The following is a 23455-nucleotide window of genomic DNA, read 5'->3' as shown; positions in this document are numbered from 1 at the left end:
TTTTATGCCCTCAATGTATTTAACTGGGAGCGTTTTATCCCAATTAAAATATTTGGCTTGAATTCAGTTGTACTCCTTGGGGTCATTTTCCACATACAAACCAAATATAGAAGCAGTAAGCTCATGTAAGAGGAAAGTAAACAAAAATATTGTTTCAAAGAATCAGATATATTTATCTACAAAAATCCTTACAAAACAATAAAATATTACATTCAATTACAAATAGATAAAGTTATCAATTGACACAATGGTTATTTACAATAAATGTTTTGGGTATAGTTTGCATAGATTGACTTTTCGGAGTCTCAAAAAATAAATAATATCAAGTTGTTAAGGCTCTTCTCGATGTATGGTAAATGTCACACACTGCGGACGTATTGCTATAAGGGCTAACCAGGTTTGTCATATCTCACAATAGTGAATCACGCTTCAGAAATTTCGATGACTCAAATTTTAGTCAGTATTAAAATATAGCACCGGGAAATAGTGAGATATTCGGTGGACACTGCCAGTTACAAGTTACACTGGGACTGTCTCGGTGGTAAAGTGCGCAGGATGATTGAGTTATACCGCCGTTAGTAACAGAAATTTTAGCTGTACCAGGACATCACCCAATCACCGAGGCTGTAACGTGGCTCTTAGAGCGGGCTATTGTCATGGGGGCTTGACACATAATTAAAACAATAGCATTACCCGAGCGGAACAAAGCTTTCGAACTAAATCGTATATCTAAGAGAGAAGCAGATAAGGATAGCCGGGGGCCTGCGTCGTGCGTGTGGTAGCTGGGTATGATAGCGTCAGAAGAGAAGGCTGTCCGAACTGACCTCATTCAGCCACTCTATCTAGCCTATACACTATGTACATTAACAACTTCTCCACTTGTTCGGCTTTTTAAAGAAAATGAATTTTCGTGAACACAAATACAAAACTTACACAAAATGTCTAAACAAACTGAGCTAATTTACTGGTCTATTTTGCTATGTGATGAAGCCGCAGTTGGGCCTGCCAGTACTGACCCGCGGCACCATTTCCCGCTGCTCTGTGGCTTAGTCAGCCGACTGGCCAGATACTACAGTACTAAAGTATAACCACATTGCCTCTTGTCTAGCCGATTGTTTTATCAACCTCATTAAATGTGTCCAGATTGTCCGCTAGTTCGCCATTTCCTGCATGTTATCAACTCAGACGCTCCATAAAATAGCACCTTTAATATATAAGATTTCTCTGCAAGGCTTCTAAATAAACCCCAATTTACCACGTGCTATGAGAGGTTCTCAGGACCCTTTCTGTCACCTAGGCCCACCAACGTTTAACTCTGTCCAAGATAGCACGTCGGTGAAATACAGGTATCAAACAATACTTTAAAATATGTCTCTGGGTGTATAATTTGCAAGCCAGAAATCACAAGAGTTGCATAATCAAGGCACGATCAAGAGTTTTCGTCCATTCGATGGCACATATGGTTTATATTTGAGCACTATGAAATCATCTGAAGGCTTCAACCCGGATGTTGTATTGGTGTATCTGTGACACTGGAACAAGGCATGACTCGGCAAAATAGGGTTCCAATGGCCCAGGCCCGATAGTCCATATTGTTCTGAGATCTATGGTGACAGTTCCAGTCAATGGCGAGTGTATAGTTTTTAGCGCGATGAGCAGTGCCTGGTATTGTGCACATCTATAGCGGTCTCACGTGTAGCGGTCCCACTGCTGGTCAGCTGTCACAGAGATGGCGTTGAACATTGGTTTCGGCATTGGAAGTCCCATGAAAGGGTAGGCTGGCGGAGGAGCGCCGTTCACTGGCAAACTGTGCCCTAAAAAGCTATTTGGTACGTTGTTTGGTGAATATTGGGTGGGCGAGGTTTGGCTACTGTCTACATCGAACCTCTGTGTTGTGGGGACATCGTAGGTGTGATTTTCTCGGTTGTAGGATTCGTGGTGTGGCGACAGGTGCTCCAGTTTGACAGGATGGTCAAGGTCTCTGTATTTGCACTGGTTTGAGCCCTGGTAAGTACCATGAGCGTTGGAAGGAAGAGAAGAGTTCATGTGAGCCAGGGGTGGGGACTGCTGCTGAGGTGGAGCCTGTGGCGGCGAGTGCTGGTGGGACATCTCGTAGTGAGGTGGAATGTTGTTGTTGTTGTTCATAGATGACATGGCATACGACGGCACTCCACTGGAGACTCGGTACGGTGAAGCCCAGGTCGTCTGGGTGGAAGATGTGGGACCGTAACTGAAAGCTGGATAATTGGGATCTCCTTGGTTGGCAGCTTGGCTGTTCAGTGGATGGTAAGGATTTGGTGCACCGTTCGGCAGTAGGTACTGGTCAAGCTCGTCATCATTTAGGTTGTCCATGCTGATAACTTCTGTGCTCAGTTGGTGCATATCAACCCGACTGAAGTCGATAGGCTGAGCTTGACGATGACCTGTGCAAAGATAAAGTAGCATAAATTTAGTAATGGCAGACATGTGGTACAAACAAAATTTTAATTTGAAATTTTTATCACAGCTCGAAAAAGACTGGTATCACACAATTTTAGTTTCAAGGCTTACCTGGGTGAACAACCCGTGCTCTGGAGCGTTCCATGCTGCATTTGTCGTGTTGGTTCGGGGTGGTAGGTGGTGTTGGGGGACCATGGTTACTGGTGGTTTGGCTAGAACAGTCGCTGGAACATTCGCCGTCACTAAGGGTAGAGGATGGAGAGTTGTCCTGGAGGGTCTTGAACATCACAGAAGATGAGGACACAGAGTTCCCGTCTCCCACACTGTTCCCCGCTCCCTTCAGTGGCTTTCGCCGCCGCGGTTGGTACTTGTAATCTGGGTAGTCTTTCTTGTGTTGGACACGCAGACGTTCCGCTTCATCTATGAATGGCTTCTTTTCGTCCTCTTTCAACAACCTGAAATTAGTAAGAGGTTCATGATTACCTTCAATGCAAAATTCTTAAATATAAACATAGCATCGAGTTAAAGACACAAGCTTCAGGGGTGCTGTATAGTTCTAACTGACGTGTAAACCATTTTGAGATGTTTCATTAAACACTCTGCAAAAAATGTAGAAAAAGGCATACCAGAGTTAACCATAATTAGGGCTAATGAGTGTTGTGGGTTATTTCTTTGATGGGTGTGGATGAACCAAACCCCTAGGAGGAAGACCACATTGGGCACATTCCTTGGCATGGGCGGGATGGGTTTAATTTGATGATGGCGTGTGGCAACCACATGCTCCTGAACAAGATTTCAGGGCTTAAGGCAGATATTGTCCTGCCTTCACCAGCGCTTAAGCAGTGTATTTTGGATCCATGATACTCTTGAGAATTATAAAAGATATTTTCTACATCTGAAAAACAATTGCGATGGGAATTGTCACCAACTAGTCAAGACGGTGTATCGACACCCCTTTGTTGCTCTACATTGTTTTCTGTGACGTGTAAATCTGTCCTTTCTCGTCTCTTGAAAGCAGGCGACATGTTTTCCATCACGTGCCACTAAGTTACCTAAGCCGCGTATTAATACATGCGACACGCGGGTCAACAGAGTTTTGAGGCTGAGGGATTGTCCTGTGCGACGGAGCCACGGGGCCAGAAGTTGACAGGACTAGGCCGGAGGATGAGCCGTTATCGATCGGTCCAGACTGGCTAAAGTGTGGCCTGGCTTCAAAAAGATGCGGCAAAATTGATACGACACAGGCGACGTCACGCATCAGGATTTGCCGAGGATTCTGTTTATTTGGCCTTCAATTGGGAGAGACAATACTATTAACAAATACTGCAAACAAATACAGCTCCTGGAGATCAAACTGCACAAGGCAGTGACGCCCGACATACTTTTGCTTTTCCCAAGTATAATCATTTTGCACATGGAGATTTCTTTCCCCCCGGAAGTCGTGTTATGCTTTTCTGGTATGTCTCGGGGTTTACTTAGCGTCCCCACATCAGCGGACATGTCCAATCCTCCCTGCTCCGAAGATAAACAACCAAGTTTCCCCAACCCAAGTGACAGGAAGACTGCGAAATTGTTACAAATTAAACTGATTCATATGTCAACTGAGGAAGACATTTTCCTCCGAACAGCGCGTTTTCGCCTACAATGATGGCTTATCAAAATATGCAGGCTTGCCCATCCGCCATGCGAACGACTCATTCTCAGTATTGCACGCATTCTCTGTATATCTTATACGCTATTATTAATTTAGACGTATCACTTGATACAAACAAATTCTTGCCCATATCTTTGTGTTTTGGCTTTCGGATTTGGTATATCTACGTTTTAGCCTTTAGCTAAGCTGTAATGTTTTTTATCTACCTGTGATCCCATGAGTCGTCTTGAACAAAAGTTTAAAACATAATTAAATTTCGGAAGGCCGATTTCAACTTATTGCAACAATGGTTTACAGGTTGCTATTAACACTATAAAACTTATTCCGATGACTAAAATAAAACACCACATGGAAGTTAATTTCTGTGATGATATTCACCTGCGCATGCGTACATGTTTTTGACATGTTATCCGAAAAACGCAAAATAAAATCAGCCGTGTATTTCCCTTAAGTTTTATTATCACATTCTACGTCCAGCCATTCCCGCGGTACAATGCGTCTAGCAGTTTACACTATTTCTCCTTCAGATCGTGTAAGATGAAAAGATTAATTAAATCTGATTAACTTATGGAAGGATGGCCAAAAGTCACAAAAGCAAAAAATGTCTCCACGTGTGCTTTATGACTGTCTTCAAAGAGCAGCGTTAAAGTGACACTGTAATGTATAAAACCCATCCATAAAGCAGCCTTGCAAATGCGATTTTCATTATACATTACAGTAGTATTTCGTTAAGACAAAAGGAGTAAAAAAATATGAACTTCAGGTAAGAAGCCTAAGGCTTGTTTTCTTCGTGATTATTTTTTCTTTCGATAAAAAATTAAGTACGTTAGTAGAATATTAAAACCCTTCGCCAAACCACTTGTTTATTGAGGCGTGAGATTTGCTGAATGAAAAGACATGTAACAATGCAGAGAAGTTTTCTACGCCGTCGTGGAGAGCTTAGAGCTGCACACACGTCTTGTGAACGAGAGTCATTGGACGCTGATATATTCCCCGGCCTGAACTGGCTAGAAACCAGATTGGTTTCTTACAAGGATATTAGCTTCTTGTAAAGGGACTTATTTTTCTTGATGTGATATGAATGAACTGTAAATTAATACCCTGGCTTTTGTTCCCACAATTGAAAGTATCAGACTCGAACTTCTGAAAGAGTGCTCTTGGGAGGGGACACTAAAGTACCTCTGCCGTAAGGGCGGTTTTACAAAGCTACTATATTTGACAGTTTTTCAGTCATTTCTCAGCCAAATGCAGCCCAGCAATAGCTGACAGCTGCCGTTGGTATCATGGGCAGTGGGCATTAAGGGGTGATGTGGGTACGTGTTTAGTGCCTGTAAGTTTTCCAGTCCTGTATGGTGTGGGCCGTATCTGGCAATGATGATGATGATGATGACGATGCTGATGGTCCTGTAAATGATTGCCGTGGTGTTTACGCCCGTGTAAACACATGTTCTGGCGGTTTCGTCTTCTCATCACACACAGATGGCAAACTCGACCGGATTCCACCATATGAAAGGGCGGCTTCAGGTCCAGGAAAACACTCATCAACTAGACACGGGCAAAAGTATCTGGTGTACGTGTCTGCCCCATATCATGTGAAATGTGGTCAGAAGACGTTCTCACTGACACACTCCTAACAATACAGATTTTCATAACTTTTTTTGTTTTCATCGCCCTTTGTCTAGTTATAAGAAGTCTGTGATTCTTGACGGTGTTAGTGACTGGCAATGTCACCATACACGCTACAGTCAGGCTGCTAGATGTCAGACTGCTAGATGTAGCGTGTATCGTTAGGGGGAGCAAGCTTGTACAGGACGAAAGAGGAAATGCCTGAGCGATGCACTCAGCTCTCAGTAGATTTAACCCTTAAGTAGAAGACTGCTCGAGATAACCATACCTTTATAGCATGAGTATATATTATTGACCCAGTTTAAAATCACCAGACATGCTACTACTGATACCGTTAACAACCAGATAAAAGTGATTGTGTTTTTCCCGTATTGATAGTCAGACTCCATTTCCACTTCAGATTCTGAACTAATCCCAGTGGATAACCGGTTTCAGTTTTTCCCATGCCGTCGTAACTTTTTTCTTTATTACACGATTTGCAAAGGTTATTTCTTTCATACACGGTGTAAAACATCTCTGTGTTCTCAGCTGATAAAGACATGCGTGACAGACGAATCACTCCGAGGGAGATAACACCACAATCATTTTCTTCACTTACATGCACCCTGGGATTTGTTTTTTTTTTGTTACAGAAATTTATAATTTTTCCACATAACCATAGTTCAAATAACGTATGATGGATGACACTGTCATACAACAATTTTCATCCAGATTTTTTTCATCATTTACTCTAATCATTTGATTCACATTTTTTGAAATTACCACGTCAAAATTCAGATTCACGCATTTTTTCTACATCACTTGGAATTCTAGCATTTAATTTGTAAAAGATTATCAGTGCACGGCTACACCAATCAGTCAATGACATTTTCAGTTTATAAAATAGGAGATATATTTTCGGCAAATCATACCAGGAAATAAATTATAAGCATGTTCATAACATTTTTTGCTCACACCCAATAAGTTATAAAGTCTTATACCCCGCAGTTTTTTCAGATCGAAAAGGCTTCCGAAACCAGTCTGAGTACAACACTCAGTATATATCAACATTTTAGGTGAAGCGTTTGCAGAAAAGAAATTGTGAAAATGTAAAATACAATAAATCATGTTCATTTTCCTGATAAATGTTGTGGGAAAAAGAACAAGCCTAACGGCATAATTCTATAAATGTTTCCGAGACAAGCAAATTTAACGTGTATATGCTAATGCACAGAATCTATTCAATTAAAGACGATTGTTCCATCCAAACTTGCTTTAAATTTCTTCCTAAACGAATTAGGAAATGTCTGTAACTAAACTAACTACTTCGTATCAAGCACGAGATATGTTTGAAATTACGATAGCCAGATGTCCTGTCTATGTTTTGCACATGGAGTGATGGTCCTATGAGACAAATCCCTTCCCTTCAAATTCTCAAAACATTATTTAGGTTATTTGAATTCATTATTCATGAAACGGATTCCCTAATAACTGGATACACAAGATCAGTCTATCTGATAGCGTAGAACAGGTTTAACAAGAGCGGCGTTAAGAAAGTGCTGTTTAATTCACACACGGGACCAGGGTATGTGTGTGTGCGAATGGGTAATGGACTGTGAAATAAGAGGTCCCCTGAGAGGAGGTAGCATGCGGGACATAGAGCCGGACTTTATCTTCATTCATCGTTTTCCATAAGCCACATCCCCTGCTACAAGTCTGTATACATTACAACATACACATGTTTCCACCACCTGTTGTCGCTATAGCCTAGGTTCACACAGCTCCCCACCATTTCGTCTCTCCCCCGCGTCTGCATGCCAATGTATAACCACCCAGTCATTTCCCCGTCAGTTTGAGTTTTAATAAAAATCTAATTTATAACTCGGTGTAACCCTTCTTCTCTTTACGAAAAAAAAAACTTTTCTTTTTTAAATACGGTTTTGCTGGGTGATGGAGTGTGATCTTGTTGAAGACATGCTTCCTGTTGTTGCATGTCTTACATATGTATTTAGTTAAGTGATGGATAACCATGTGTAGCCATGGGGATATTGTCGTACCCGACACAGCTGCATGGCTCATCGTGGAAATGAAGCCCCTCGGTAAGGACTCGTCAAGCTTCTTGACAAACTGACACGGTGTGTAAGCAACAGTAATAGAAACTTAGGGCCGCAGAAGGAACACATTATAGCCGGCAAGAGTACGCCAGTGTCACGCACTAGTCGGGAAGTTACACTCGGCTTTTCTTCAGGTTTGAATCATTCAGTCCGATTTCCCAAGACCCCCAAACTCCACTTACAAACATTCTCCTCATCTGTCTCTGTAGCCTGCATCTCCTCTGGCTAGCATTTCTCTCACATTCCGAACTCATGATCAAAAAGGAAAACAAAATCCTATGCACCAGTAAAAAATTTCAATATCACAAAATGAACATATCGTACAGGACTTAATCTCTGGATACAGTTCTGTGTGAATCGCAAGGACCTGTCTTTAAAAAGAAATTATATATGGACAAAATATCATGCTGTTGTCCGGAGGCAAACAAACATAATGTGGATATACTGCACAAGAGAACGCTTGTATGCAGCATACACTTCCGACTTGTACATAGAAGCTTGGGAAAACTTATTTCTCATTTTTCAGTTACAGATATACCACAGCTTCCTTTCAAAAGACCCCGTCTAAGTATAAATCTGTTCTTGGTTTAATTGACCTTTAGCCGATTATAATTTACCGCTCTGTAACGCCACATTAATAGCAGTATCGTATGTTGATGTAGTAGTGATCTTACTGGTACGTTATCAAGCTGAGCCCCTAACCGTGGGGACAAGCAGTCAAGAGGATAACATGACGTGTACCCCGCATCTGCAAACCAATCTGCCTACAGCTCTCATATTTATTTGACAGCCAGCTAATATGACGGGAGGGGTAAAGTTGAAAAGTTTTTCAGGAAATTGGATCAGAACCTCTGATACCAATACATCGGAGAGGTTAAACCTTGGGGTGACTCTATCAGGCTCCGCAGACGTACGGGCGAAACTTTGACGGGTTGTTGTGTTAAGGAAAGTAGTTACTCAGTACCAGTTAACATTACGGTACATACACTGATTCGATAGGGTTGCTTTTAGAAGGGTATTATATCAGCATCAGAGCCTATCTGATGACAGCCCCGGGGTTGGCCATATCATCAGGGAGGGTCAGGGCTGACGGGTCACTTCTAACGGCCGTGGCGACAAGCCTCAGGGAAACCAATATCCACCATACCCACTTTCACAAATGACAAATTATTGTTAACATTCTCTATGCTGATAAAGTCGAATATCTACTAAAGCACGAAATTACACATTCTTCGCATCTAAGATAATATGCTACCAGCCTGTAGAAAACCGATGATATTCTCTGTCAAAATCGCCTTCGCTAAACAAGCAACAATATTAATTACAAAACAAATATACATATATATATAAATATATATATTTATTTATACATACATGTATATTATCAATCACCCGTTTTATCTTATATGAATAAAATAATAATACCCCAGACATACCATGCAGGCCGTTGGATTGATGTCAACACTGCCAGACAGGGAACCCCTTCATGGATATTGGTGCGTCTAGAAAAGCTAAGTCTGTTCGTGGTAGTACAGGTAGTAGAACTTACCTCCAGAGTTTCCCAAGGGTCTTGCTGAGTTCAGCGTTGTGAAGGTGTGGATACTGGTCAGCCAACTTCCGTCGTGCAGCCTGTGCCCAAACCATGAAGGCATTCATCGGCCGCTTGATGTGAGGTTTTCTCTTCTCTCCTCCATTAGCCCGAACAGGCATGGGCACCAGGGACCAGTCGTACCCTTTCAGCACCTGAGACACGGCCTCCTGAATTTGCTGAGGGTATTTCTCCGGATCCGCCAGGTTAGGTAAGTTAAGAGTGCCAGGTAGCAGGGGCTTCTCGTCGCGCTCGGCATCCCCCATATCTACCAGCGGCACTGGAGGTGACATAGCCAGAGGGGAGCCCCTAACACTGTCCTCAGAGTCACTCATTCTTAAGTCTGGTAAACTCAAGTCCCTGATTTAGTCGTCCAAGGTAGAGTACTAATGTTAGTATATAGTAGTAGTGTACTGAGACTTGTATGACCAGGTGGTTCTACGTAAAGTGTCTTATATCTCCCCGGGTCCTCGATATGATACGGCTTTGCGCGTGATTGGCAGATGTAAATGAGCTGCGAGCTAAGCCCCGCCCCCCGTGTGTGTAGTAGCTAGCGATGGAAACCACAGGCAGACGTGCCGGTGTTGGGACATCCTGGCTACACTAGCGTATGCATATATTTAACTACTTTCTCAACTTTTCGAAACTGCATGGGGAAAAGCTCCAGGGATTTTTAACAACCGTTCTTCGCATAGCCCTAGTTACCGGATGCTTTTAATTTTGGAGAATTAAGGGAAAACGTAAACACCAGAGCGGGTCGGCCTTGGGCGAAAATCTTGGGCTAAGTTTTAGTGATGGGGAAGTCGCCATGCTCTCCCGAAATGTAATCGTCGTGGCTCTGTTAGATTATCCTTAAATCCCAAAAGTTCGGCTCCATTTTTTGTGCATTTGTCATGTGCATGGATGGTTTAGTAGATTTTTGTGGAAGGCCCGGGGGTATGGTAAATCAGGGTAAAGGGATTGGGTTCCCAGGACTCGATTGAGGGGCGGGTGGGCTGTCTGGCTGCTTGTGTGTCCGCCAGCAGGGAGGGTGGGGGTGATGCACGAGAGACCCTGGCGCCCAGATATGCCCCAAGTCATTGTAACCCTGTAATAACATCAGCAACTATCAAGTTTATAGTATCGCTATAATAAATGAAAGGGATAAAATTCAGATAAGTTACTCATTTGAAGAATAAAATAGGTTGCCCAAGAGGAACTTAAATGTCTTCGAATTTTATTTAATGTTTTTTTTAACTCGTCAATGTTACGCCTAATTCGAGTCTGCCATTTTTCAGAATGGTTGTTGCGATAAGATAAAAGTTAGGGATGCCGGTAATGGAGACCGGCATGATGCTCGCGGCGGCGCGTCTGGGAGTGACGCATGGGTTAGTCTGTGGACAGGATTGAGCCGTTGGGACCTGGCCTGTCAAGGAAAATGCTTCATATCGCCAAGTGTTGACAAATCTGTGGAGTCGATATGCTCCGACCGCCATAAATCTAGTGAGTGACATGATAGCCGCCCTCCACTGTGACGTCATCCCCATTCACAACTCCCGGCTCACACACATACCACGTGGTCCGGATTAGTTCCCGCCTGAACACCCGAGTAGCGACTCACACACCCACGATATCGTCGCTCATCTTGGGCGGGGATATGATCGTATTTTTGCTTGAAAACATGTTCTTAGATTTCGTTGATATATGAAAATAAACGAAATATTGTGAACGAGTAAATTTATATCGTGTTTTGCTCCGTGGAGACCTACAACATCATATATGCTAAATCTTAACTTGCTGTTATATATACTTTCAAATTAAAATTTGATACCCTGCTTATTTTGAAGACATGCATTATGTTTTCCATACTGATAAAATGAGCTTCCTTTGTTTCAGTAATTTGCATGTTTATTACAATAAACATGCAATATATTTCATGTAATGGACAATATTATTTCATGTAATGGATAAAAAAAAACAGTGAACAGCGAGTTCAGTGGAGACCTTTCAAATACGTAATTAAATTTCAAGTGTCTGACATAACTACATGTCTTTTAAGACGGATTGTACTATGTTCAGGATAGGGTTAAATAAAGACTTGGGGTGTCAGATGTCCAGGTATTTATTTTCACGGCTGCTGTGCTTCCTCTCCGGCCGTAAGTGGGAAGGTCTGACAGCAACCTGCGGATGGTCGTGGGTTTCCGCCGGGCCCTGCCCGGTTTCCTCCCACCATAATGCTGGCCGCCGTCGTATAAGTAAAATATTCTTTAGTACGGCGTAAAACACGAATCAAATAAATAAATAAATAAATAAATACAATTTATTTTCAGCTGCAACTTTCTGTTATAACCAAGCTTTTGTAATAGCCGAAGAAGAGCTTAATCTGTCTGGTTCGAAAGGAACACACTTAGCCGTTTTGCGTGAGTTGCTATTCTGAAGGAATAAAATCCACCAATTCTGACTTGCTTGTCTGGTGGTGTATTAACATTCTTTCGTAGTAAATTTATGGTAAAGAGCCTTTCAGAGCCAGGCGTATTTTGAGACTTCCACGACCGCTATGGCCATATACTGTAGTCCTCGTATGGGGCCAGTGGAAACTGCATTTGGCATGATTCCTGAAAGGAAGTGGACTTGGATGACTAAAGCGATGTCTTGGTGATCGAACATGTGGTAGTGAAGGAAGTTTGTCTGTGACGGCTTTAGTCCAGGATGTAACTAATCCAGCGGGTAATGACGAACGGAGAGTGATGGCTACATTTGCGCTGGACCCTCATCTGCCCGACAGGGGCACACTTCCACCCATATGTCCATGGACAGCCGCTCTGCGCCACTGGCACACGGACCAAAGGGAGACGAAAAGGGAGTAAGGTGGAACTGATTAGTGTTAATTGAATATGAAGCTATTAAGGAAGTTCGGGGCGGGCTGTAAGTGGCCCAGTTCGCGTGGGGTTGGCGCCTTTCGTGTCCATCTAGAAGATCCGTGTAAACCGTGCGCTAATCTCCACGGAGGCCTGACCTTCACTTCACACCTTAGTGCAGGGACCAGCTTGAAGTGTACACTGCTTAACACGGAGTGGAGGGTCTCCTAAACATGTCCCACTTCCGATTGCCTGTAGTAATACCCATGTTGCCAATCCTAATGAGTTCAGTCCCCACGCCCCACCCTCCCCACCCCTTCTACAGCAGATTAGAGACGCCTTACCTGAGACCCGGGAATCGCTATAAAGGTGTTGTAAACTCAATCTTTTATACCCAACACCTGACGCGCCGGAAACCTCTTACATGCACACCTTAATCATTAAGAACCGTTGTTAATTGGATCATTTGGTAACATCCGCTGATAATACCTAGCTACATATGTAGTTATATACATACTGCTGCAATAAAACTCCCTGCACACCTCTTGTGTAGTTTTAATGACAGGCACAGTTTTGTATGATTAGATATATTCATTGTCACATAAGCACCGCCACGTAAAGCTTATCCTTATAGACGCATTCCTGTTCTACATTGCACACTCTATAGTGTGACGAAATTTCCACTTGGCTTACTTCCTTATTACCCATCCGTGGCCTTTAAGTAGCCTACTGAACGTCACAAACCCGATACGCACATTTCATCATCTGTGCAGTTATACTGGTATTCCCTGCATTTGATTCTGATTAATTTACGTTTTTTTACAATATAGATTTTGTATGTGTCTGCACAATTAATCACTTGTTGTCCACATATTAGAATATATTCTTGTGTAACACACTTCCATGGCAAAACCTGGCTCACTACATATAGCAAAAGGTCAGCGTTCACGAGTTTGTCAAAATCAGAATTATGTGTATCGTATCAAAGGCATTTATGATCAGGATCGATAACTTCTAGACTTAGAGAAAGAAAACTACACCTGCGTATGCCTCTCGAACAATGTCCTGTCTGCCGATTGATAATTACTTGTTTAGAAACGTCAACCAAACCACTGCATAATAGTGTAGCATAACGACTAACTCTGAGGTTTATTAATAATGTATTTGTCTGACTTGAGAACTTTGATGTAACTATAGGGCAGATCATTTTGTTGAATCTTTGTTTACTTGGCATCCATTGTAATACCTGTGTATGTAAAGCTTCTGGTCTAGTGTCAAGTATCCGTGAAAGTTTGACTAGCTTCTGCATATTAATAAGACGGTTGAGAAAGTGGTTTATATACCACTATAGTAACAATTCCTAGGTATGTCTTGAGTGAGTCACCAGTCACTTCTAATACATTGCAAGTAACATCACTGCACATTCTTTACCTAATGCTGCTGATGCCATGGTAATAGGTAGCCTGTGAGTTGCTGATATTTAAGCATTTATACGATTGCAGAATTTTTCTACACTAACGGAAATTCAGTTTGATTGATTAATTTTTTTTATCTTTTTGGAATAACGTTTGTGATGTTCGCTCACTCTTGTGATGACAATCAGGTTAAGGGATGGATGAACCTGTGAAGAGCCCGGAGCAAACCACCGTGCATTAATCAATACGTGCACCACCCTTAGACTCTCTGGCGTGAAACTGCATTCTGTACAGCCAGCAAACCACCGTGTATTGCTCAATACGTATACCATCCCTAGACTCACTGGCGCAAGACTGCATTCTATACAGCTGGCAAACCACCTTACATTACTCAATACGTGTACCAGCCGTAGACTCGCTGGCGTAAGACCGCATTCTATACAGCTGGCAAACCACCTTACATTACTCAATACGTGTACCAGCCGTAGACTCGCTGGCGTGAAACTGCATTCTGAACAGCCAGCAAACCACCGTGTATTGCTCAATACGTATACCATCCCTAGACTCGCTGGCGAAAGACTGCATTCTATACAGCCGGCAAACCACCTTACATTACTCAATACGTGTACCAGCCGTAGACTCGCTGGCGTAAGACCGCATTCTATACAGCTGGCAAACCACCGTACATTACTCAATACGTGTACTAGCCGTAGACTCGCTGTCGTAAGACTGCATTCTATACATCTGGCAAACCACCTTACATTACTCAATACGTGTACCAGCCGTAGACTCGCTGTCGTAAGACTGCATTCTGAACAGCCAGCAAACCACCTTACATTGCTCAATACGTGTGCCACCCGTAGACTCGCAGGCGTAAGACTGTATTCTCTAGCTAGCAAACCACCGTGCATTATTCAATACGGGGGGCCTCCGTGGCTCAGTCGGTTAGCACGCTAGCGCAGCGTAATGACCCGGGAGCCTCTCACCAATGCGGTCGCTGTGAGTTCAAGTCCAGCTCATGCTGGCTTCCTCTCCGGCCGTAAGTGGGAAGGTCTTCCAGCAACCTGCGGATGGTCGTGGGTTTCCCCCGGGCTGTGCCCGGTTTCCAACCACCATAATGCTGGCCGCCGTCGTATAAGTGAAATATTCTTGAGTACGGCGTAAAACACCAATCAAATAAATAAATAAATAAATATTCAATACGTGTACATTTCCTAGGCTCACTGGCGCAAGACTGCATTACATATAGCTAGAAAACCACCGTGCATTACTCAAGAGGTGTACCATCCGTAGACTCTCTAACGTAGGACTGCTTTCTATCAGGGGCTATCATATACATACATGTAATGTAATGTAATGTAATGCAATGTGCATTATTCAATACGTGTGCCACCCATTGGCTCACTGGCGCTAGACTACATTCTATATAGCTAGAAAACCACCGTGCATTACTCAATGCGTGTGCCACCCATTGGCTCACTGGCGCGGGACTACATTCTATATAGCTAGAAAACCACCGTGCATTATTCAATACGTGTGCCACCCATTGGCTCACTGGCGCGGGACTACATTCTATATAGCTAGAAAACCACCGTGCATTATTCAATACGTGTGCCACCCATTGGCTCACTGGCGCGGGACTACATTCTATATAGCTAGAAAACCACCGTGCATTATTCAATACGTGTACCACCCGTAGACTCCTACGTAAGACTGCCTAACTCTTGCGTAAGTAATGCAATGCGTAAGTAATGAAATAACTCGTTTTATTTCATGTGTATTAACGTCCTTATGTATTACGTCATAGTTAATTCAGAGAAAAGCAGCTTCCTGAAATGAATCAGAACGGACCATTTTCCATCCGCCTGCGGCAGTATTCATCCATGTCGACACCGTCACAAGTTGGTCCGGGCGCGCTTAATTGGTTTTCAAATCTTTTGCATTCCTTGTTCATTCTGTGTAATATATCGTTTCCTTCGTTACACCCTGGTTTTAGTTTAAACTCGTTTACCCTCCGGCTGTTTTTAAACTGATTATCGGGACAAAAGGCGGTTGAATGACAAGGTAAAAGGTATCAGCCCCAGTTGATATATAAATTCAGACTGTCCGTAAAAACTAGCAAGGATTTTATTAAATTCTTAAATACACATGATTACATAATATCATTTATATACACTGGTTTGCTAATTTGTATGAATACGAGTGCATGTAGGCCTATAAATGAAAAGCCCTTGACTTTTTTTGTAAATTGTTTATACAATACTGCATATAGTTTTATTCGGGCCTCTATAATTATATTTGCACGTGCTGTTTATGCACTATATATGCTCATTGCTTTGAATGGATCGCCACAAAGACTATGCTGAAGTCGTCGTCATATGACTAGGAAATTGTTCAGTACGATGTTAAACCCCAAGAATAAACGCACGTACTATATGTATGCTGTAGAGGATGACACAACGACGGATTTAAATGCATAGTTTTGAACAGAGCTGTAACGTGACTTCAAACAAGCTTTTTTCATTTAGTGAATCAGAATTATCTTGAATACTCCATGGTATAGTGCACATGCATACAATTATATATAGATCAAATATATAACCTAGAGATGTAGATTTGTTTTTATCTGGCGCAGTAAAAGCATTGGAATATTTAAAACATTGTTATAAATAAAAAGAAGATGGGTATTATAAAACTTCATTTCCGCTACACGTCATCGTTGGAAACTTATCCCTCCTTTTTGTGAGTAACTTCGTGAGCACAACAACTACCTAATTTTCTGATGACAGTAATTAACTTACATAAATTGTCAAACTGTTATATACTTTGCACACGCTTTTAATGACATTATGGCGGTCGATTATACATTGCTGAAGTGTAAAGGCCGTGGTATAGACCAGGCAGGGCTTGGTATAGTATTTAACATTAAATAAGCCCAAGTTCACAAATGCACAAATGCAGCCTGAAACTACACAGATGAGTTACATTTAATAATTATACCTGTGTTAATACATGTATACACATTTATTAAATACCTAAACAACACTTACCAAGAAAACCCAAAATTTACATCAATTTAATTTTCAGAATATCTGAAGAATGTTTATACACAGAAGATATTTTGTTTTAGGTTAATTATGGATTATGAATATCTTCCTGGAATTTAGTAATATACGAAGGCATTGTTTGTGTGTACAGCTTGCTCTTTGAAATGAATGAAAAGAGTTTCGTATCTCGAAGATCTCTAGCCACAAAAGCGTCGTGGTATTCACTTGGGTCGTCTTGTCCGAGTAGGCACAAAGAACAATAACTCTGATTCCGATGATCAGGTCCAGCGAAAACACGGAGGCTATATGGCTGGTTACTAACCACCTGGCTATCAATTAGTAACATTAATAGTCAGCTCACGTGGCCCTTCATGTTGTTGCAATATACTACTGGTTTCTCACTCCAGTACGCGTATAACTTTAGAGAGCTACGAATCCTTTGATCTTGTTTTTTTACCTAAATTTCAAAGTAGAAAATACGAGTTGTTTTCATTTTCGTTGTTTTAAGTGTGGAAAATTGCGGCGCGATATGCATCTCTGTGTCAAGCACCAGATTAACGCGCCTTATGTATCATTTAACAAGGAAAACCTGTGTTTAGAATGTAGATCTGATTACTTTCAAAGCTACTGTACTGCCGCCTAGATATGTCTACATCTGTATATAAGTGCCTAGTTAAACATTCAGTATTTACATTTACAACTTTGAAAGAGTTAATAAAATACCCGATGTTACACATTAATTACTTGATAAAGACGATCAAAAATCGAATGACTTGTATTTGTGATTAATTAAAACTTCAATGCACTTGAAAACTCACGTATAATCCCAGGAATCTATATATACGATCAAAGCTTCACGTTTGTAGTGACAGTCTTCCTATATAGACGCCATGTTTTCATATTATGTGTATGTCTATTCTCAGTGATGAATTTGAATGGTCGCTTATTTTGGTTCCATTTTATACACGGTGCTACCGTTGTATGGTAATTATTTTGAGTCACGAATAACTAGATAGGCCTACATACATCTATCTATATATATATATATATATATATATATATATATATATATATATATATATATATATATATATATATATATATATATATATATATATAGATAGATAGATAGATAGATGGATAGATTAGTGACGACAGTGTGAAATATAGTTAACAAATGGTCAAATGCACGTATAATCGGTGAAATCCGGCCTCTTGTCAGTTTACCTTTGTTAGGTTTTTATTCTAACTGCTCATATATAAATGCTTAAAAAGTAGCAACTTACACGACTCCTAGGACCGAGGCTTAAGCAGCCTAGGTACTGGTCAAGAATTATTCAAAATGCTGTGTTGTCGGCACATTTATTACACATTGACATGGAAATGCAATCGGGGATTATAGTCCATCAGCGAGATCCTGGTTTATGCAGGTTTACTATTACTCTAGCAGGAGAGAAACGCTATACACCGAGCAGCGACAACAGTGTGACAAGTGGCCAGTGGTAACAGGCGAAGTCCAAATTAAGCCACTATATATACAATTATTAGTGGCCACTGGTACACGTAAAGTGTGACATAGTTAACCTATGGGCAAGTTTATGCCTGTCCATGGGGATACATACCAAATACCAAATCCTCCACCCCCATGAGCAGTTATATAAATAATCATTTACAGGTAGTTTTCCTTGTTTTTCGTCTGTCCAACTGACCTATATCGAGGTTTCTGTGTGTTTTTGATGAATGAAGAGCTGTCAAAGCGGTTGAAAGGCCATTACCATGTTGAACCACATCAGCCAACAGAGAACAATGGTGCCATTATTTCAACTCGATTCTGTACCTTAGCCACAATGAAATTTCAATTGAAAATGTAGACTGGGGAGAGTTAAGCGATGATGACATGTAATGAGTTCATGTATTCGTCGATCTACGGCATGATCCGGCGGGTGAATTTATGACGATGTACACAGGTGATCTTGGAATATAGGAAAGGAGTCATTGCAGAGGAGTTGGCATCAGCTGAATGATTGCGTGACGTCACTTCACTTTGAGTGGATCTATAATATACATGTATGTCTCTACCCTAATGGTATTTATGATTAATGATCCATTAAAAAAAATTGATCCCAATGAAAATCCCAATTAGGATCAAGCTTGTCATTTCTTAAAAAATGAGTAAAAAGTTCCATGATTCTAAAGTTATGCGACCAATACATGTTCTTTCTACCTGACACTCTGTCGGCTATATATGTAGGCATCGAAGTATATATAAATTAGGTTACACTGACCGGTTGATTCAGCTATGGACTATAGATTCATAACAGGCAGTTTCTTTGTTTCTTTCAAAGAAAAGAATGGAGAAAATACAGTTATAAACCGGTGCATGGTTTGTGGTTTAGTAAGTGTATACATTTATACTCGTGCAACATGCATGCACAATCATTGTTCTGTGTGGGAATAATATATCTAAATGTGGCATTAAATTAAAACAATCTTTGTGTTCCACATATCGCAATACTTTCTCTCTATATAGTGGATAAAAATCAACAAAATTAACTTAATTATAACAATAATTGTGGGATAATTGCTTCCTCTCCGGCCGTACGTGGGTCTGTCAGCAACCTGCGGATGGTCGTGGGTTTCCCCCGGGCTCCGCCCGGTTTCCACCCACCATAATGCTGGCCGCCGTCGTATAAGTGAAATATTCTTGAGTACGGCGTAAAACACCAATCAAAAAAAAAAATATATATATATATACACCGCAAAAGTCAGGAGCCGGACTGTCATTGAGGCCTATGCTGCTTGTTGATCACGTGGCAGCTGTTTGGATTAGTTATCCCAAAACAAGACAGCAATTTGATTTCCTGTTCGTCCAGTATTTTATGTTCTTTTTTTTTCGCCATGAGTCTTACTTTGAGCTTTGATCCTTCGCCACAAACATTCCTGACTGACCAATCAACGAGTGGGAGGAAGTCGAGAGCTGCTCAACAGATAAAGGCCGGCTTAATTCAGCTTTACAATGTTCATAGCTCGTTTCATCTCAGCTCATCATCTGAATATAGTAACTGCTTTACCATAAAGCGTACACGTCTGGAATTGCCCTCACTACTGTTGACAGTTATATTAATGTTAGAACAGGATGGAATTAATCTAGACACGTTTTCGTCTGGAAATCTGAGAAAAAATCAATTTTGCAAGTTGACGGACAGGTCAAGCCCACCCGAAAGACGTCCATACGAGTGAAGCATTTTATTAGTGACACGCCTGGTATTTGAAAATACTGTTGCAGTTAAACCACATATGTATTTTCGTTTCGGATTTGCTTTGTGTTCGTTGGATGCTCATGAAAGCTAAAAGCATTAAAACACATGCAGAGAAAATCAAATCATTTTATAGCATATTGCATGTACAGGCTTCCTCGCTAACTGACATTGAATCACATACCTCTATCATCTTCAATGCACTGAACACTTGTCAAAGGAAATTGGATGAAATACCATCCAGAAAATGAATTGGCGAAACTATCTCATTGTTTCTTACAGCTCAGTAATTAAATGTGCATTCTAATAATTACTATATAAACTAAAGCTGACGCTTTATGTAGACGTTTACATTAGCATGCAATGTCTTTTGATTTTTTGTAAACAATTCAATTAACTTACGCATATAAACGAAATTATCTTCGTTTCCCTTTGAAATTAAACTTGAGCAATGCGTCGTGTATCGCAGATTACCATATACTCAGATGTTAAGATTGTTTACTTGTGTTTAAGCCATAAACGAAAGTCAGGCTCACGCTTGTATATAAAGAAAACTATAAATCTTTAATAAATAAGTATTTGTAGAGTTTATGTGGATTCAGCTTTTTTTTATTTATTTACAGTTTTTCACTTGATGGATGGCGGTCAGTTTTACTGCAGGAGATGGCAACCTTTACCTACGAGATCACTGTATTTTCGGCTACTTACTTCTCCTAGCTTATAATATATCTAGATTCTTCACTTAGTTCCAGCACGCATCTTAATTCCCCTCTATATAAAGTGTATGTGTAGGTAATCTTATGATATAGCAATTAGCCATAAATCGAACAAATCAAAGGTTTACAGCATGTTTCCGTTAGTGACGAACCCGTCCCAAACTCGGCTTATACAGTTGATTAGACGTTAATTAGAATATAGACTGTTTTGTTTCATCCAACATTTTGCCTCCAAAATATGTTTGAGTGATGTTGGTGCACAGGGATACCGTGTACATGGAGGCGTTGATTACTGCTACACTTGTCCAACCTTTCAAGACTGTTTCATCTCAACATTCCATTTGTGAGATAAACTATCTTCGTCATCATTTAATTTTAGGCACAGTTCGTAACAGTGATGAGAAATAAGCTCAGGCCATTTGTGACATGCACGGTACCTACTTGATGTCAAGTAGGGGAAACCATGGCCTACACTTGCAACTTTCAGGTCGACACAAACATCGGCACAGGATCCGTTTTCCCAGGCGTGTGAAAGTGTCGTCTTTTGCGCGTGACGTCACCAAAGAGCTCTTTCGTGCGGGAAGGTTAGTTTAAATGCACGTAGACAGGTTATGACAGAGCTCACAGAGGAAGTCAGCTGAACTCTCTCTCCACATTTTTGTGTATTAGTGTATCTACTTGTGTTGTTTCCGTAACTGAAGGCGTTCCAGGCAGCACAGTCACCTCAGTCTGTATTCATCGTGATATAACGAAAAGGCACAAGGGTGGAACCACCAGGTTGCAAGTCATGCCGTCCTAAAAATATAAATAAATATATAAACACTAAGTATGAAGAGAGAAAAAAAAGGAATACAAATATTAAATATCTGAAGAACACTTTTCCCAGCTTTGCAGAATGAGATGTTTTTGCTCAAATCGTAGACTGTTATATACATCGTGTCTGAAGAAGCTGAAGCTGTCAAAACATATGGTTGAACGATCATTTTTAGAATGATCGTACATGTATGTGTTTATACATGTTGATATGAAACAATGTGATCTATTTAACGAAACGAATAATTTGTGAAAAAAAAGATTATGCTAAAGATGCTCTTTTGTGTCTTTTCTCACGTGACATCAAAGTTCACATTTAGGTGAATTTATTCTCTGTCGACAGATTCAGAATGGCTAACCAGGCTCAGCTGTTGGTTGGTTGTGCTGTTAAAGTCTGGACAATGGAGTCTCATTGTTACGTCATGCAGCACGTTAAAACGGCAGCGCGACACAATGACCCAAGAGCCTCTTACCAATGCTGTAGCTGTGAGTTCAAGTCTAGCTCATGCTGGCTTCCTCTCCGGTGTACGTGGGAAGGTCCTCCAGCAACCTGCAGATGGCCATGTGTTCTGTCCGGGCTCTGCTGGCCGCCGTCGTGAAAGTAGAATATTCTTGAGTACGGCGTAAAACACCAATCGAATAAATAAATGAATAAAAAAATATGTTCTGCAGCATGTAAGATTATTTAAGATAAGTGAGTCCAAATCACAGGATAGATGTCTGGTACACATTTTATTATGGATGTTAATTTTTTCTGCAAATTCTACATACACAAATAGTTTTGAAAACAACACAATGCAGTCTTACAAATCTTATACACATGTTACAGAAAATATCACGAACTGATGTTTCCTTGCAGCAGGCAGTTCGGGATATCAACATATTCATGGTGCTGTTTCATCAAAACACCCGGCCATAGATCCCTCCCCCACGTCATCCCCACCCCACCGCCAGCACACACCTATATCACACAGGAAAGTGCTCTAATGGGGCATATCGGTCTTATGTTCAGATTGCGTGATTATGCAGAATCAGGCTTCCTAAATATCCCAAATTTCCGTTATTTTACTGGAGAAATGTCCTGTTTCTTCTCTGAGCCCCATGTCCTCAAATGAACTTTGTCAGAAGCAATCTGTTTATCTGTAGTACACCGTAGAAGGACCGTTTTGTGTGAACAATGAACCGGTATATTACTTCCCCAGTGATAGAAGTCTGCACTGCACTCAGGGCGCCTGTTGTGGGAGAAAGCACCAAATTATGTGCATATACATGGTTTACGGCGAAGTTCAAAGGAAAGCCGAGTTATTATATATGCAAATGAAGACAGAAATGCTAAAAGGCTGAAATAAGGTGTATATATATATACCATCCAAAAATATATAAAGTTTTCCCTTTTGCCTATATTTATATGTGGAGGTCATAAGTTTCTTTACGCTGTGAATCATCATGGTGCCAAATCAGCATGACTATATAGGCCTACGCCACCAAGCATGGTACCTTGATTCCTCCCCGAAAATTTTGTTATCGCTGGATAAATTCTTATATATCGGTAAGACTTACAGAAAAGAAGATACGAGAGACCCAGTAGACTCAGCTTATTTGCATGCCATTGTTTTCTCATCTCCAAGTCTTTGTCTCGGTAGCGCGCTACGGTTGAGTGACTTTCAGGAATGAATAAAAAATGTTGAAAGATTTATATACGTTGTGCCAACAGTGTGTTTCGCAAAACAAGTTACACTGAAGTAAGATAGAGATAAATGTTGTCAAATCCCTGATATGAAGTAAATAACATAGGAAAGGAAGTTTGACGAGTAATTATATAAAAAAAAGTTCAACAGGTTTGGATATTTGAAAATGCCAAGGGCAATTAATTATACACTTTAACACTTTTTCTACTTAATATTATACGTACACATGTGAGGGAAGGCCGCACGACATTCTCCAATATCCGCGTAAAAGATATAGATTTG

At 41.0% G+C, this 23455-nt stretch overlaps 1 protein-coding gene across 1 annotated transcript; it reads right to left on the bottom strand.

Moving 5' to 3' along the window:
* Positions 1 to 222: 222 nt before the first annotated feature.
* LOC135472422 (transcription factor SOX-9-like) lies at positions 223 to 9817 on the bottom strand. The gene is made up of 3 exons (XM_064751923.1): positions 9362 to 9817; positions 2551 to 2894; positions 223 to 2423 (listed from the first exon to the last, which is right to left on the bottom strand). Exons 1-3 carry the CDS (start codon positions 9733 to 9735, stop codon positions 1690 to 1692), a joined length of 1452 nt encoding a protein of 483 aa, XP_064607993.1. The 5' UTR covers positions 9736 to 9817; the 3' UTR covers positions 223 to 1689.
* Positions 9818 to 23455: the final 13638 nt, after the last annotated feature.

The sequence above is a fragment of the Liolophura sinensis genome, chromosome 1 (assembly GCF_032854445.1).
Source record: "Liolophura sinensis isolate JHLJ2023 chromosome 1, CUHK_Ljap_v2, whole genome shotgun sequence".
In the NCBI taxonomy this organism is placed as follows: Eukaryota; Metazoa; Mollusca; class Polyplacophora; order Chitonida; family Chitonidae; genus Liolophura; species Liolophura sinensis.
The sequence above is the reverse complement of the archived record's forward strand: the minus strand, read 5'-3'. Positions and strand labels throughout refer to the sequence as shown.